The sequence below is a fragment of the Silurus meridionalis genome, chromosome 1 (assembly GCF_014805685.1).
Source record: "Silurus meridionalis isolate SWU-2019-XX chromosome 1, ASM1480568v1, whole genome shotgun sequence".
NCBI classification, from domain to species: Eukaryota; Metazoa; Chordata; class Actinopteri; order Siluriformes; family Siluridae; genus Silurus; species Silurus meridionalis.
This window is the reverse complement of record NC_060884.1, coordinates 31,177,655-31,195,327: the sequence shown is the minus strand read 5'-3', so window position 1 is coordinate 31,195,327 and position 17,673 is coordinate 31,177,655. Positions and strand designations below refer to the sequence as shown.

Sequence of the window (17,673 nt, the reverse complement as noted above, 5' to 3'; positions counted from 1 at the left end):
GACCTGAGATGTTGTATGGTTTAGAGACAGTGGCATTGAGTAAAAGACAGGAGGTGGAGCTGGAGGTAGCAGAGCTGAAGATGTTGAGGTTTTCGTTGGGAGTGACGACGATAGACAGGATTAGAAATAAGTTTATTAGACGAACAGCGGATGTAGGATGTTTTGGAGACAAGGTGAGGAACACTTTTGAACATGTGCAGAGGAGGGACATGAGGTATGTTGGTATAAGAATGCTGAGGATGAAGCCACCAGGAAGGAGTATAAGAGACTGATTAGACAGATATACTGCTGTGGCAACCCCTAAAGGGAGCAGCCGAAAAAAGAAGAGAAAGACTGTGGTAAATTGATATGCAGTCTATAGATGTTAGATGGTCACGTATATATATATATATATATATATATATATATATATATATATATATATATATATATATATATATATATATATATACAGGCTAAAGATGTTCACACTGATGCTATGAATGGTCACATGTAGACTATAGATAGTCAGATGCAACCTATGAATCGACATGTGTAGACTAAACATGGTCACCTGTTTGATCTTCACTGTTACTAACAACCTGCTATACACTTTAGAAACTGTTCTACCACATACCCCACACAGATCTGCTGTAATCCACAAGAGCTTTTGTTTCATTAACCATTAATGTCAAGTGCTCTGTAGATTTGGTTTTAGCAGAGAAGTGTGTGCATCCACAATCCCCAAAACACACACACGCCTGGTTTACCGCTGTCTAATGCTGTCGGATTGTTAACAGGATGCTCATACTCAGTGGTGTGTGAAGAGCACCCCTGTCGATCGAGCATATGTGTGTGTTTAAAGAGATGACACATAACTGGCATCCCAGACTGTTTATTCTCAGTGTCCCATAGTGTCCACTGGGAAATAGAAGCGAAGACAATAAAATAATAGATTTATATTGGTTTGCCATTTTCGCCACACGGACAAATGAATAAAAAGGGTTTTATCATGCAGTGTTATGAACACTTCCTGATTTATGCTATCATTACATATTTCCTACAAAAGAATGATTTCAGGTTTGTAATATAACACCAGAGGAAAGGAAGTGGGCACATAGCATCTATGTATCAGGCATGAGACAAGTAATTATTCCAAGTAATTATTATACAATGAACATTACAGTATCATATCTATAGACATTTTCCACAGTGGGGTGTTCTTAAACAAGGCCCTTAACCCTCTGTGCTCCTGGGTTATCATTGCTGATTCTGCGCTCTGTCTCCAGCTTCCTAATATTGCTGGTATATATGAAGAAAGATTTCACTGACTTGTAAAAAGTACATGTGTGTCAGGGATCCACCAGCCACGCCCTCACTTGAGCCACACATTCCTCCTAGCAGCTCCCCGTCCTACTAATCATGCACACCTGACTCTCATCAGCTCACACTATAAAGGCACACACCCTGTTCTACCGATTAGTCTGGAGAACTTCACTGGACCTTCTGACTGCTCTTTTCATTGGACTATTTAATTGTGGATATATGTTATGTGAACTGCTCTTTGCTTGTGCATTCTGTCATCCCATGCTTACTGCTGGTTTGGTTTCTCTTCATTCCCTTTGTTATTAAACACATCTTTGTTCTGTTGAACTTCGGCATCTGCTTGTTCTTCCAGCCTGACAATGTGACAAGTTAAAAGTACCCTCCCTCGCTCCCCCCTCCCTCACTTTCTTTCTTTCTTTCTCTCTCTCTCTCTCTCTCTCTCCCCCTCCCTCCCTAGTATGGTCCTGGGTCACAAATCTGTGTTTTAGCACCTCTGAGTAAACTACACAACTTTTTCTGCAGCAATAACCTCATAACTGGACATCAGTTTTTGTATTTTTGGCAATGAAAAACCAGACTCTGAACCCAATCTTCATCTGGGTGACACCGATTGTCCATTCATTACAGGTCCATCATTGTTAAGGTGTGCAGTGGTGGGTGCTTAAATGCAAAACTGTTAATGCAACCTGTAGTCCTGAGCCATTGTAGTAGACTGTTGATATTCATTACAATCCAAATTTATCCTCATTTCAAAACTTGACTGCATTGTTAATTGTTGAAAAAGACAGAAAAAAAATTCACCGGATTCAAAGCCATTCTATTAAAACCCATTAAAAACCAATTCAGTTCTTTCCTAGTGGTTTGATTGGCTGGAATGAAGGATTTATACTTTATCACTCACTCTCTTCCAGATACCGTATTCTGGACAAATTGTTAAAGGGCTGTTTTGATTTGTTTTGTGTTCATGGATCAGTATTTTGTGTACGTTTTAAAAAAAATCAAGGCCTGTGTTTTAGCTAGTAAGAATATTCCTTGCTATGGCGGATATAAAGTTTACATCCCCAGCCTGTAGTGTTATTTAGCAACAAGTTCATTTGAAAAGTTACCGCTTGTAATAATCTGGTTGCAGATGTGTAAAGTGTTCCAGACCTTTTATAATGGGTGTATCAGATACGTTCAAAAATACATGGTCATATTCAAACTCATGTTTAAATGCAATTATAGAAAAAAACTGTTATCAGTTAAATCTGATTAACCTCCAAAAGAACCCTGACTGCCGAAGCCACGTCTTACAAAGCATGTACAAAGATGTATTCATTGTTGAAAGATAGTGATCAGGAAAAAAAAGATAAAAACATTTAATGTACCATGGAACAAGGCCATGTACCACAGTGATATTACCAAGGAGGTCCTTGGAGAAATTGTTCAAACAACTGGACGAAATTGACCCAAGAGTCTGCAAAGAGACCCATGGCAATGTTGAAGGAGAATTTGCAATATCTGGCAAGTGCAGGTCACATCTCCAGGCAAGGGAAAAAAACAAACTTTACATGTTTAATTCACCCAGGTAGCAAAATGTGTTTTGCTCTGATAAGCCCATGGTAGAACTGTGATGTGTTCACCATACCCATGGTGAAGCATGGTGGTGGGAGCATCATGCTATGAATCAGCTTCTCTTCATGGACTGGGGCTTTAATTAATATTGATGGAAACATAGATCACAACAAATTCCAATCCATCTGAAAACCTGCAGGCGTCTGTTACACATCTGATGAAGAGATGAAAAAATTTTACCCTCCAACACAATTAAGATCCAAAGCACAATCCAAGTCAACAAAGGAACGGCTTCAGAAGATGAAGATAAACGTTTCAGAATGGCGCGGTCAGAGCCCAGATATAAATCCCATCAAAAACCTGTGGAATGGTTTGAAGAGGGCTGTGCACATTGATCCCTGCACAGTATGAAAGATCTAGAGTGTTTTTCAAAGAAGAGTCAGATAAAATTGCAAAATCAAGATGTGTGGGAGTTGGCATCGATTAAAATGTTGTCTCACAAACAAAATGTGTTTTTGTTGCAGGTAATTACATACACCATCTGTAACAAAATGACATGGGCAGGAGTGAAAACCAGTATTATTGTTAAGATTTTATTACGATTTTGAATGTTTTTATTATGCCTCCTAAAGCTAGATGACTTTATTATTATGTTCTGTAGCGTACAGACAAATGAGCATTACTTTTCAAGAGATAATTATATAGCCTAATAAAAGGCTATTTATTTCATATTCATTGCTATTGAAATCAAAACATTTACTTACTTATGCATATGCATAATGTTGGTATGTGAATATAACAAATAATTAGGCTACAATAATAAGAGGTCGACCAATAGTGGATTTTACCGATACTGATACCTTAGTTGGATTGCATTTGCCGATAACCAATGAATTAACAGATCGTTTTTTAAAATGATTACTGGATAAAAAAACTAACAGTTCATGTAAAATAGTACTGAACTTTATTACAAAAAAACCCTACTCAATCATGAAATTGTGCTAAAGAAAAAAATATTAATTATAATTATGATTATATAATGAATCAATTATTAATAATAATTATAATATGGCTCTCCATGCATCATGTGATCTCAAAAAACAAACAAACAGCAGTGATTTATCTGTAGACAAAGCTCTCGTAAAAAACATCGGATTTTGCCGATAGACGATAATTCCAGCAATCATCTGTGCCTTGACCTAATAACTTTGAAAAATTTTAGTTGGAATGAGAAACTTTATTATCAAATACAGATATGATATGAGAAAAACATATATTTAAAATTCCCTATTTTTTTATATATTTCTCTGGCATTGTTCAGAGGGCCGTTCCAAATGTGGGGCCAGGCCGTATTCAGCCCACAGGCCGTAGTTTGGGAACCCCTGACATACACAATTATTCAACAAGGTTGATGTGTGACTTTTCTTAAAAATTTTTCCACTAAGATTTTGTTAGTTACCTCTATATATATTATATAGGGGTTCCCTGGTGGTCTAGTGGTTAGGATGCGGCACTCTCACCGCTGTGGCCCGGGTTCGATCCAGTCAGGGAACCAACCCCAGCCTTTAGGGTTGCACAAGCCAGTGCACTCTCAGTGCCGGTCCCAAGCCCGGATAAATAGGGAGGGTTGCATTAGGAAGGGCATTCAGCGTAAAAACATATGCCAAATCAAACATGCGGATCATGAATATTGGATGATCCTCTGTGGCGACCCCTAATGGGAGAAGCCGAAAGAAAGTTTTATTTCTATATATTATATGTGGTAGTTTAGAGATTAAGGCATTGCTCTTTGTAGCAGAAGGTCATGAGTTCAAATCCCAGCCTCATAACCACTTTGTTGCTCAGTTGTATGAATGACACAAATGTAAGTCGCTGTGGAAAAGGGCATCTGCCAGATGCCATAAATGTAAATATTGAAGTATATAAAAAAGTAATATCCTATTACTGTAGGATTATTATGGGTTCAATTATCCAGGATTTCATTTAAAAAAACAGCCATTTCAACAGGGATGTATATTTTTATACCCAATTCACATCTTTTTATGTAGAAACAACACCTCGAAAATTTTTGTCAGGTGTGACGAGGAAAAATAGAACTTGTAGGACTTGAAATTGTGCTGTAATTAAACAAATCACTGAGTGTTTACCAAATGTATATGGGTTTTACTGTGTGTGTGTGTGTGTGTGTGTGTGTGTGTTATCTCCTGTAGGGAATGCTTGTATGCGAGGGATCCATATTGTGGCTGGGACAGAAAACAGAGACGCTGCACTACAATTGAAGCCAGCTCCAACATGAGCCAGTGGAGCCAGAATATCACACAGTGTCCCGTAAGACATGCACATTTTAGCCACGCACACACACACACACACACACACACACACACACACACACACACACACACACACACACACACACACAAAGAAAACAAGTAAACTAGAATTGGCTTGTGCTACTTTATCCAGTACACAAAACAATACACAGGCAATTATACTTGTCACTATTATTTGTGTTGTGTGCTTAATTTTATTTTTTATTTTTTCTGTGTTGTGTTTTTTATTTATTTTGTCTTCATCATCTTAGGAACTGACTTTTATTAAGAAAACGTCACACAAGTTCCAAGGTCCACTGACTATGTACTTGTATATGTGTAAATACAAAATCTCGAAATCTTGGAATCCCAGTTTATCAAATCAATTTTAAATCGAGTAGCACTGGAACGATTATGAGGGTATTTATTTTAAAGAAAAGATATGACTCGTGGATAAATATTTGTACAATTGAACAATTACTTGTGCTTATTAGTACATTATACGTGTTTCTGATTTTTCAGGAGCAGAATCTTACTCGAGATGGAGGCTTCGGCTCGTGGTCGGCGTGGCACTCGTGCACCCATGATGACGGAGGTGAAACTTCAAGCGCCTGTCTGTGTCGCTCTCGAATGTGTGATCACCCGGTCCCCCAGTGTGGTGGGGCCGAGTGTGTGGGACCCTCGATGGAGGTGGCCAACTGCTCCAGGTAATGTCAAGGACATTAGTGTAATAGAGCAACATAGAGAATGTAATAGAGAAACACATACTTTGTGTGTGGGTGTGCTCTGTGTGTGTGTGTGTGTGTGTGTGTGTGTGTGTGTGTGTGTGTGTGTGTGTGTAGAAGTGGTGGTTGGACTCCGTGGTCCTCCTGGACTCCATGCAGCACCAGCTGTGGTGTAGGGTTTGAGGTGCGTCAGCGTTCATGCAGTAACCCAACGCCCCGACACGGAGGGAGAGTGTGTGTAGGTCAGACGCGAGAGGAGCGGTACGACAATCTCACACAAAAACACACACACACACACATACACTTATCAGCATTTAAAGATCTTGCGAAACATGTTGCATAAATGTGCACCTGTGTGTTTGTGTGTCTGTGTGTAGGTTGTGTAATGAGGACTCTGTGTGTCCCATGGCTGTCTCCTGGGCTCAGTGGACTTCCTGGTCTACATGCACAGCAGTGTGTGGTGGCGGGTTTCAGTCCCGTGTCCGAACCTGTGAAAATGGAAACTCCTGCTCTGGGTGTCCTCAGGTAGGACACACAACCTGTCAATCAATATCATTAAACTCCACCTCCTGAATCTGGCAGCATGTTGCAGGAGCAGTTCAAAATGATATCATGAACAAACTCCCCTTATATAAACACAATCCGTACTATAGTGTGTGGATCATGCTGCAATTACGGGGTGGAAACTGACGATGAGTCATTGGACTGGAGAATAAGTTGTTTCAATTAAACCCAGACACTTTACAACTTTGTAGTGTGCTTCAGTGTTCTAGCTACAGCCCCTTAACAGACATTCACAAACCCTGAGTACACTACAGTACTGCTCCCCCTGTCTGTGTAGGGTTAAAGCCAACCCTTTACAACCCCACCCTTAACCCTTTCTTATTGTTTTCTTAACTTAATCTTCTCGTGATCTCGACATAACAAAAGTTGTTTTCTTGTGATCATGACTTTATTTTCTCCACGCTGCCACAAATTAGGTTATGGTTATTATCCATCATTCCTCATGCTGAATACACCGAAAATTAGGTACTGATCACAAGAAAAACGAGATCACGAGAAAATTTAATTGTGATTAAGAGAAAACAAGAAAGAAAAAACTATTATAATGCATTGCCTCTAAGGACTTCTGTAGGATCAATAAAAAACTTAGTAATATTATTACGTAACGCACGTTACTTGTAACACGTTACCCCCAAACACTGGATTTGAAAATGACAGCGAGTGTTGTTGCATCATTCAATACACAAACAAATCAGGTTCTAGTATGCAAATACAGGCCATGCAGCACTGGTTTTAGCATTAGGAGGATGAGGATGGGAAATAAAGACCAGACACATGTTCATAGAATCTTTACTTCTTAATGAAACTGCCACTGGTGGGCCCTTGATCAAGGCTTTTAATCCCCTTTTGCTCAGATGTCAAACTAAGATCTAAGATCTCTGTACATGGATGTTTGAATGTGGCAGTTGACTCACCAGATAATTTGACTGAAATATTGTTTGTGTAGGAGTACAGAACGTGCAATTTGGAGACATGCCCTGAGGTACGTCGATACACCCCCTGGTCTGCATGGTACCCAGTGAATGTGACGCTGGGCGGAGTCAGACAAGAGCAGCGTGTGAGACACACTTGTCGAGCACCACTGGCAGACACACACCTCCTGCAGCTGGGCAAACGCAAAACAGAGACGCGTCACTGCCCACCTGCTGGCGGAGCTCCGGGGTGTGAGACTGACGGTAAAAACAAACGTGATGCAATGTACTAAATGCTTGTCTAGTTTCTGAACATGTGATGTATTGAATTCAGCTCACAATCACAAATCCACTATGTTCTACTGTGCACATTTCGCAAACCACACTCTCTGTGCACATTATGCACACTATGCCCTACAGAAACCACCTACATTCAATCAAAACAATAATTTCCTATATTGGGCCCGAAAAGAGAATTTTAATTCGTAATTCATAATTTTATTAAAGGAATATGCACCTACATGTACCTACAATAATAATTATCATTTACATAATGCATAATATTTTTTTGCATTTGTTTTTATTTAATATTTTATAATGTTACTATTTTATTTTTCTAGTTTTTATATTTTATTTATTATTTTTATTTTTTTTAAAGCACCAACACATTATGACAAATTCCATGTACATGGAACCCTGGATACTTTGCAATAAAGTTGATTCTGAATATTAGTAATATTAGCACTCATTTCCCTCTCTTTTATGTAGATCTGGTACAAGACTTAGTGAGTGTGGCACAACCCATGACACCAGTGCAGGGGGTCATCTGGTTGCCCTGGGAGACGTGGTCTTCATGTTCCAAAGAGTGCTCGAGAGGTTTTCGAACACGTAAGCGCTTGTGTGTCAATCCTGATAGCAAAAGTCCTGCATTCCTGTGCAGTGGAACACCAGTGGAGTATCAGGACTGTAACACCCAGCCATGTTCAGGTACCTGAACCCAGTACACATTATGAAAACCAGAATTAGAATCTGAATTGGAGTCAAAAATTTGTAGTCCACGAGTTACGATAGCGATGCGTTCTGATGACACTATCGTAAGCTGGAAATATCATAAATCGAGACATAGCCTAACCTACCCAGGAGTTTTAAAGAATAGTGATCAGCATGGGGTAGTTTACTGTAATTTGTTTATAATTTAGCAAATTATAGTACATAATTTAGCAAACAGATCAATTTACTGACTTTACTAACACCCTTGCAGCTGATGAACACAAATGTCCATAAACACATATTTTTACAATTGTGTCGCATCGCTATCGTCCTCGTAAGATCGAAAAATTGTAAGTCAAAGCAATGTAACTCGGGGACCATCTGTATTTTAGTGCATGATTTGATTCAAGTTCTGAACTAGAATAAAATCTAAATAAAAAAACACTACTTAGTTGCATAAACTGATTTATAATCAACGTTAGTGTGGGTAATTACGGTGAAGGTGATGATGATGATTATATAAAACCCGACAGCTGAAATCAGTATTAAAGCACAAGAATTGGAATTTTATTTCTTATTATTTATTTTTGAGAAATAAAACAGTTTGTGTGTTTGTGATGTAGTAAAGGGGGCGTGGTCATGCTGGTCATCCTGGTCTGAATGTTCTACCTCCTGTGGGGGCGGGCATTACCAACGCACTCGCACCTGCTCAAACCCCGCCCCTTCCAATTCTGGCGACATCTGCATTGGCCTGCATACTGAGGAGGCTCTGTGCAACATGCAGGAGTGTGATGGTGAGACACACACATAAACACACACACACACATATATATATAGGAGACAAATGAATATTTTGTCCAAATCCTTTAATGTCACAGGCACAGGACTTTAGGAATATACACTGTTAATGTGTTTGTGTGTGTGTGTGTGTGTGTGTGTGTGTGTGTGTGTGTGTGTGTGTGTGTGTGTGTGTGTGTGTGTGTGTGTGTGTGCGTGTGTGACATAGGTGGATGGGGGGTGTGGACAGAATGGACCGAGTGTGAGGATGGCCTTCAGTACCGTACTCGAGTGTGTGAGATAAGCCCCGCCCCCTGTAGAGGGAACCACACAGATCAGAGACGGTGTCTTCCTAAAGAAAGTGCAGGTAAGTTTACTCTGTTTATCTCCACATCTCTCCACATTTACTCTGTAAAACATTTTACTCATCTTTACTTCATATTATACCACATATTTTAATATTTTGTTGTTCAGAAAGGAATGGAACACTTCAGGATGTGCTGTTATGGGAAATTATGAGATAGTCATGTGCGTCATAGAAGTATGTGAGGGTGGTGCATGACATGTATGAGGACAGTGTGACAGCAGTGAAGTGTGCAGTAGAATTGACAGACTGGTTCAAACTGAAGGTGGGACTGCATCAAGGATTGGCTCTGAGCCCTTTCCTGTTTGCAGTGGTGATAAACAGGCTGAAGGATGAGGTCAGACAGGAGTCTCCATGGACTATGGTGTTTGCGGATGATATTGTAATTTGTGGTGAGAGCAGGTTGAGAAGAGCCTCGAGAGGTGGAGAAGGTTTATGGATGTGGTGAGGGAAGACATGCAGGTAGTTGGTTTGAAAGAGGCAGATGTAGAGGACAGAGTATTATAGAGACGGCTGATTAGCTGTGGCAACCCCTAATGAGAGCAGCTGAAAGAAGAAGAAGGTTGGTGTGATGAAGTGGAGTTCCTCTTACCACCCTGAAGTTAAATATTTTCCTATAACTGCACATCCTTAAGTGTTTTATTCCTCTTATTACACAGCCATTTGGTACCGATACATTTTTTTTCCTACAAGGTAATGAACATCATACACTTCATCCAATGAAGCAATATAATGTTGTATAGTGGTACTTACTGTATGTGTATTGTTATACCAATGAAGTGCTGAAACTGGAGAATTTGTATTTTAGTCAGTGAAAAACTTCAACACATCAGTGATAATTTTTTCTCTTTTTTTGTCAATGAATTACTGTCTAAAACAGCTATGCATTATAATATTTTTTCTTTCTTGTTTTATAGTGATCACGACATGATTTTCTATCGAACACGACATAATTTTCTCGTGATCTTCCCATAACGAACGTTTTTTTTTTCCCGTTATCACCACTTAGTTTTCTTTTGATCTTCACCGAAAACAACTGTTTTCTCACAATGTACTTTACATGTTTCTGGAGTATAACAGACCTGACAGCCTCCTTCTTATATGTAAGTTGTCAATCAGTGAAGGACACAGAGCTGTTTCAGTTTGAGTTCCTGATCAAAGTAAATGTCAGCGCAATCATCCATGATGCTGCAATGATGCTGCGTCAGGAACATGTATTATGAGTAATACACAGAAAAGTACTCAAAAGGAAACAATGTTTGCTGTGTTATAAGATTACAAGAAAATTAAGTTGTAAAAATAAACATTTATTTTTATGCATGGCCTTTTAGGACCTACATAATGAACAAAATAAATGCAATTCTTTTCAATTATTTCTGTTTTCCAGTCGGCTCAGCAGGAGGGAAGAAAGGGCTAAACTGTGGAGGTAAGGAAATTTAAATCATCCTGCCTTCATTACCCACTGTTTACATTGCTATATACTATCCTATGATGTGCTCTATTGGGCTGATTTCCTTGTTGTGTAGCAACCATGTGATATAAAACTCACTTGCTAGCAAATCACTTTGGAAATATAATTATAAGTCATTCTGTGGAGCTTGAATTCAGTAACGAGTAACGATCAAAGTACAGCAATCAGTTAATTCACAGAAAACAGTACAGACTCTGGAGAAAGAATTAAACTCAGCTCTGCATCTTTCTCGCTTTAAGGCTTTTCCCTCTTCCACCTGATCCTGACTGGCGCCGTCTCCTTCCTGGTAGCATTGCTGGGATCTATTCTTGCCTACGTATTCTTTCAGAAGGTCTATAAACCCATCCAGGAGCCTGCGGTGATCCATCCCAACACGCCCAACCACCTTCAAAACAAACACAACACCAGCACACCCAAGAATGAGAAATATACTCCCATGGAGTTTAAGGTACTGATGCTCCACAGACATTTCTGAATGTGTCCCATCATCTGTTCTTACAGCTTACTACAAAAGCAATGTGATGATATTTCCAAATTCATTATTCAATATTAATAAATCACTCTTTTTTGTTGTTTTTTGTTCAAAAGTGTTTTAGCCCCATAGACTTCCAGCAGCCATGGAAGTAACTTTTAGCATCTTGAAAATATTTCATTTTCCTATTATTTTCATTGAAGCTACTGAATAATTTATGTTATTTACTTAATAATGTGGTGCAATTACAAGCCAGACTGTTGAAATAAAAGAATGTGTTTGTTATAGAGCTGTCCATCATATACTGAAGTAACAACAACGGTGGTTCATTTAAAAAGGCTGCTATTTATCAAGCTGACATTGAACTCATATTTTCTTTCTATTCCCACCTGTACACAAACCTGTGCCTGTTAATGTAAAGGAACATAATGGAAAACAGGAGAGAAACTGTAAAGGTCTTATTTTATCGTGCAGGAACTTTAATTATTCAGAGCTCTATGCCAGAAAGTTCTATAATTAGTTTGGTGCCATAACCGATAAAATGACACCTAGAGTTAATTAAAATCTGTACATTATGCTGGGTGGCCAGGACACAGAGTTTGAGTTAAACGGTTATTGAAGTCATTTGAAGCACAGCCAGGCAGAGTGATTAATAATTCATGAAATTCATAAAAGTTGACAGGGGTCAAAAACACAGGATACCAAAAAATCAGGAATGTTTTAATAAAGTACACTAAACTAGATTAGACTAAGAAGAAGAAAAAGAAGAATTGCTCTAAACATTCACTAGATTTCAGAAAAAAAAACAGGAGAAAAATTGTAAAGGTCAAAAATGGAAGCTGGAAACAGGAAACATAGACCGAATATGGAATAAGGAAAGTGTTTAGGGTGTACAGGAAGTGTAGGAGGTCAACAGTAAAAAACAGTGGATGTTTACAAAGTGTTATACTTCAGGAAGATTTGATTTACAACTTCAGTTTATGGTTCATTGATTTGCTTGTCATTGTAGATGTGTAATTATCAGTGGTGGACAGTAATAAGGTAAAAGTAATTTGTTACTTTACTTAAGTATTTCATTTGGGGAGAATTTTACATGGACTTCAATACATTTAAGAGTCAGATATCTTATTTACTACATTTCACGAAATCAGTCGTTTCTTTTTATTAATAAGTGAATAAAAACTTAACTGGTCAAACGCGCAGCAAGCCACCAATCAGGGTCGAGCATGCGCTCTGTTTTAAACTTATTTTGATTGCTGCTTGGCAGAAGCGGATTTAGGCAAGGTGACATGGGCAGCCTCCCAGGGCGGCATCTTGCCAGGGGGTGTCACGTCAAAAAAATAATAATCAGTAGAATTTTTATTAATGTTTTATTACCACTTATTTGCATGGTTGCATTAATTATTATATGATGTCTTAGTCAATGAACCTGGTTGGGAATTGGATTGTGCATCCATTGCCTGGAGAAGTTCCCTAAAGCTGGGTGATGTTAGTAAGGAGAACTGAATCAAAATTGTAATTATGGATGGAGGAGCACAAATTAGATGGCAACATGCATAAGATAAAGGTGTGTATGCTGCTCTATTATTTAACTCGTTATAAGGACATTAAAGACTAATGCATAAGGCTAAGCCTAATAATTGTATATCTTAGGTTATGCTGTGCTTCCTATTATTAGATTAGATTAGATTAGATTAGCGGAGGCAGAGGGAAAACTAGTTTTTTTACTATCACTCCTGTACACTACGTATCCCTAAAACACAATTTTTTACTTTTTCTTCTTTGCTTATCTTAATTTTCGTCACAATCTTCGCTTTCTGGCTTCGCTTCACCATCTAGCAGCGGCATCTCGAACTCGTACCTCAATTTTATCAGAGTGACCGCTCGTATCTCGGAAAACTCGTACATTAATGCACTCGTAGGTCAAGGTACCACTGTATGTAGTTTATCATAATGTGTGTAGCAACAAAACAATTACAACTTAACTTGTCCAGTTGGATTGTAGTTAAACAGCAATTATTGATTTGGTTCCCTTAAATTGAGGTGATGTCATAAAGGTTTTCTGTGATTGTACTAAAAAGGTCCTTATGGCCACAATTAGCCAAGGAGTTGTTTTGGTTCTTGGTTCTGAGGGTTTGATAAATGATGCACAATAACATGCATTTAATTGTGCAATAAATTTAGGATTTAGGGATTTATGATTTAGCATTTAGGGTGATGTTTATACATAACATTGAGTTTAAAAATGTCTTTAAATTTGTGGACTGCTCTGAGAATATGTTTCACTCATCCAGTGATGGTAGCTAAAGCAGAGAGGAGCTTTTCAAAGCTGAAACTAATCAATGGGGGAGGCGTTGGTTCGTGGCGTCAATCTAAAACCGCCATTGCCGCTTGGTGGTATCTACTTAGCACGAACAAACAGTTCAGCATCAGTTCAACATCAAGCAGAACATTTTGAGAGAAAGAAATTATAGAAGAAAGTCCTGACTCGAACTCGCCACAACACCTGTGGCCCTATTTGCATAATTTTTTTGAAGTTGTTTAAAGGGAAGTTTTGGCCTCATGATAATTTATTGGATATCAATCAGTGTTTGACTCATTAATGTCATGCTATTAATAGATTGTGTGCTAAGAGTAACATTAGAGTCTTTTCACATCAACAACTGTTGATTAATAGTCTTGTGATAAAAATTATAATAAGAACATTATAGCCATAATAAATCATAGTACTTGGAGACTTAAGTAAATGTTTAACTCTAATACTTTTGTACTTTTTCTCAAGTGAAAGTTTAAATGGAGACTTTTTACTTTTGCTGGATTTATATTTTACCTACTGTATCTCTACTTTTACTCAACTACATGCTTCGTGTACTTTGTCCAACACTGTTAATTATGAGACTAAAACCTTTATTGCGGCACTTAACTTCCACAGATTTATTATTGCAGTGGTCAAAATGAGACTGCAGCAAACACTAATAAAGGCTGACTGGTTCAAGATTCATGCTGCCCCACACAGGGTTAAAACGATTAAAATGTTTGCCAGATTGATAAACTATACCTTATTCTCTGTGAAATGCAGAAACATATCTCCTTTTTTACTGGTTGGATTTTGGGCCTATTCAAATCTTAACATGGTAACACTGGTTAATAGTTTTAGATAATAATGTTCAGAGAATGTCTTTTATGTCTTCTAGACGCTCAACAAGAACAACTTGCTTCCAGACGAGAGCTGTAACTTCTACCCTCCTCCTCCACCCCAGACGAACGTCTACACCACCACCTACTACGCTCCTCCACTGGGCAAATACGACTTCCCCTCTTTAGACTCGCCCTGCAGGAACTACATGCACAGCTGAACCAAGACTCGTGTTTTCTGAGCCATGTGTTATCGCAGGTACCGTGGTGCTGAGTCAGCTCTGAACCGATGGAGTGTGTGGACGTTCAAAAGAGCTCAGCACTTTTCTTGTTCTTTAAAAAAAAGATAACAAGGATGAACAAATAGGGAAGTTTACTGGAAGCTTTACCTTGTTTTTGGACATTTAGAGCTCAAAGGGACAGATGGTGGAACGAAAGACATGACCTCACCACAACTTGACCAAAATATGGGAACTTGTCTAAAAGACACTTTTGGGTAGGATTCACAGATCTTTTGAGTCTTCCACAAAGACAAAGGATGGAAAATTCTAGTTTTCCAGACCTTGTGATTTCAGCCTGATTGGGATGTGGCACAGTGTTCACACTAGACTGCGCTGTTTTACTACTTTATTACTGTCATACTCAGAGCACCAACAATTGATCGATCCATTTACGCTTTGACTGTCCAATCGCATCACATTTAATACATTCATTTTTTTTTGATGATGCCATGATGAAGTAAGTCGCTGTGCACTTTTTAAAAAAGGTTGAGCATCACTGGGGTCTAATGTAGCTTTTAGCGCTAAACAGAGCCTCGGGATGGAGGTAAGATTCACACTTTAGATTCAAACAGACACACAGCTGAATTTATTTTTAATTAAAAACCAAACCATGGTTGTTAACTTACACTAACACATCAAACTGAACATACAATGCAACTTAGTGTGTTACACACACCAAAAAGTACAGTATAATTAGTTGTGTATAAAAAAAAATGAGCGAATGTACATGGTTGTCTGTGATTATGATTTCTGTGTGTAGATTTTTTTTTTATTTTTATTATTAAATTATTGTATATACAACATAGGAGCCAGAAACCAAAAGAAATGTTATAGTGGAGCAACGGTGTTATTACAATGTAATTAACAGTGTAACAACACTGTAATAATATTCGACTTTTTCAGGGGTTTGTCGATACCAATGCTGATGCCATACCTGTTCCAATATCTGATCCATGATACAATAAGATTTTTTACTGATAAAAAGAGGACTCATTTTCTATACAAGTATCCTGTTAAAACATTTCCACAGGAACATTTCCAGCATGGCTGAGTAACAAAAAAACGATAGTAGTTCAGCTTTAAAGCATGTTTCTTACATTTATGGTATATGGTAGATGCTCTTATCCAGAGTGACGTACAATTATTTCCTTTATACAACCGAGTGGTAAGGGTCTTGCTCAAGGGCCTAACAGTGGCGGCTTGGTGGGTTTATGATTTGAACTTAAAACATTCTAATCAGAAATCCAACATCTTACCCACTGAGCTACCACATGCCCACCTGTTATTCATGACAATCAGTAGTGATTTTGACAAAAAACTAAACTAAACTAATGTGTTGCTAGTTTACACGCTTTTTTTGATGCCACATATCCTAGAGTGCAGGGTCAGCCGGTATACAGCTGCCCTAATGCACAGAGGTTTAAGGGCCTTGCTCAAGGGCCCAACACTGGCAGCTTGGCAATACTGGAAGGTAAACCCCTGACTTTCTGATCAGTAACCCAAAAACTTAACCAGGGAGCTAGTGTGTAAACACACACATAGTCCAACCACGGAAAGAGAAACTGAGCTTAATGTTCTGTGAAGTCCCGAACTGATTAATACTAAACAGAATAATTGGTATCAGTATTGGTATCAGTCCCTGAGTACAAGACACAACAGTATCAAAGCTTCCCCAGTATTTCTACCCCGTGTGTGTGTGTGTGTGTGTGTGTGTGTGTGTGTAAGGCAGGGACAATGCTCCTATTCCTCACAATTGTATTCTGTTTCTATTCTCCATGTTCCAGACGTCTCTGAGACGAATGAAGTCTGAAGCATGTGACACACGACTACAGAAAGCGAGTTGTGTAGATTCGTTTTTAGGGAGAGGTGCAAAGCCGTGAATTATACTAATAACTTTTTTGTAGAATTTTTTAAAATCAAAGTAAAAACTTTCTCTTTGATGTTTACTGAAGGAATATGTTTTATTCAAACTGCCAGTGGATGATGTCAAAAGGGGTGTGTGACAGAAGCTGACCAATCAGCAGATTCCTTTAAACTCGCACTGAGTGAAACTACATGCTTTTTAGGGACTTAACACACAATTATTATCGACACACACCTGCCCGCACTTCCTTTCTTTCTTCTTTCCTTCCTTCCTTCCTTCTTTCCTACCTTCTTTACTTCCTTCTGTCCTTCCTTCCTCTTTCTTTTTCTTTCCTCTGTACTAATTTCCCACTCTCACTTTCTCCTTCCTTGTTTCTCCTGTCCCTGCTTTCTTTTCTTTTCTTACTTCATCTTTTCCTTCCTCCCTTCTCTTTTTTCATTACTTCTTCTACTTTTTATAAATTTTTATAATTTTTACTTTTCCTGTCCCCTTGCTTTTTGTTTCCTTCTTATCTTTTATACCTTCTTTCTGTTCCTTCAGTCCTTGAGTTCTGTCTCTTCCTTTCTTTCTTATTTCATTCCTACCTTCCTTCCTCCTTCCTTCTTTTGTTCCTTCCTTCCTTGCTTCCTTCCTTCCTTTCTTCTTTCCTTCCTTACTTTTGTTTTCCCTTTCTTCCTTTCTTTTTAGACTTACTTCCTCTGTTTTCATTATATTTATACATTTCTCCTTTTTCTTTCTCTTTCCTCTCTCATTTTTCTTCCTTACTTTTATTCCTTTAATCATTCCCTTACTTTTCCTTTCAACTTTTGTAGTTACTTTCTCTTTTTCTCTCCTTTCTTTCTTCCTTCCTTCCTTCCTTCCTTCCTTCCTGCCTTCCTTTCTATCTTTGTCTCTTCATCTTATTCTTTTTTTGTGATTTGTTTCTCTTCTTTTCTTCATTCCTCTCTCTTC

At 38.4% G+C, this 17,673-nt stretch overlaps 1 protein-coding gene across 5 annotated transcripts in view; it reads left to right on the top strand.

Moving 5' to 3' along the window:
* sema5bb (sema domain, seven thrombospondin repeats (type 1 and type 1-like), transmembrane domain (TM) and short cytoplasmic domain, (semaphorin) 5Bb) overlaps nt 1-17,086 on the top strand; it is a 74,456-nt gene extending 57,370 nt beyond the window's left edge. For all 5 annotated transcript variants that reach the window (XM_046851930.1, XM_046851942.1, XM_046851936.1 and 2 more), the window contains 11 exons: nt 5,070-5,187; nt 5,691-5,875; nt 6,011-6,154; nt 6,271-6,418; nt 7,404-7,632; nt 8,137-8,355; nt 8,982-9,152; nt 9,365-9,502; nt 10,887-10,925; nt 11,210-11,418; nt 14,637-17,086. In XM_046851930.1, coding sequence (XP_046707886.1) covers nt 5,070-5,187; nt 5,691-5,875; nt 6,011-6,154; nt 6,271-6,418; nt 7,404-7,632; nt 8,137-8,355; nt 8,982-9,152; nt 9,365-9,502; nt 10,887-10,925; nt 11,210-11,418; nt 14,637-14,798 — 1,762 coding nt within the window. In that variant the 3' untranslated portion in view covers nt 14,799-17,086. The remainder of the gene's footprint in view (nt 1-5,069; nt 5,188-5,690; nt 5,876-6,010; nt 6,155-6,270; nt 6,419-7,403; nt 7,633-8,136; nt 8,356-8,981; nt 9,153-9,364; nt 9,503-10,886; nt 10,926-11,209; nt 11,419-14,636) is intronic.
* Nucleotides 17,087-17,673: the final 587 nt, after the last annotated feature.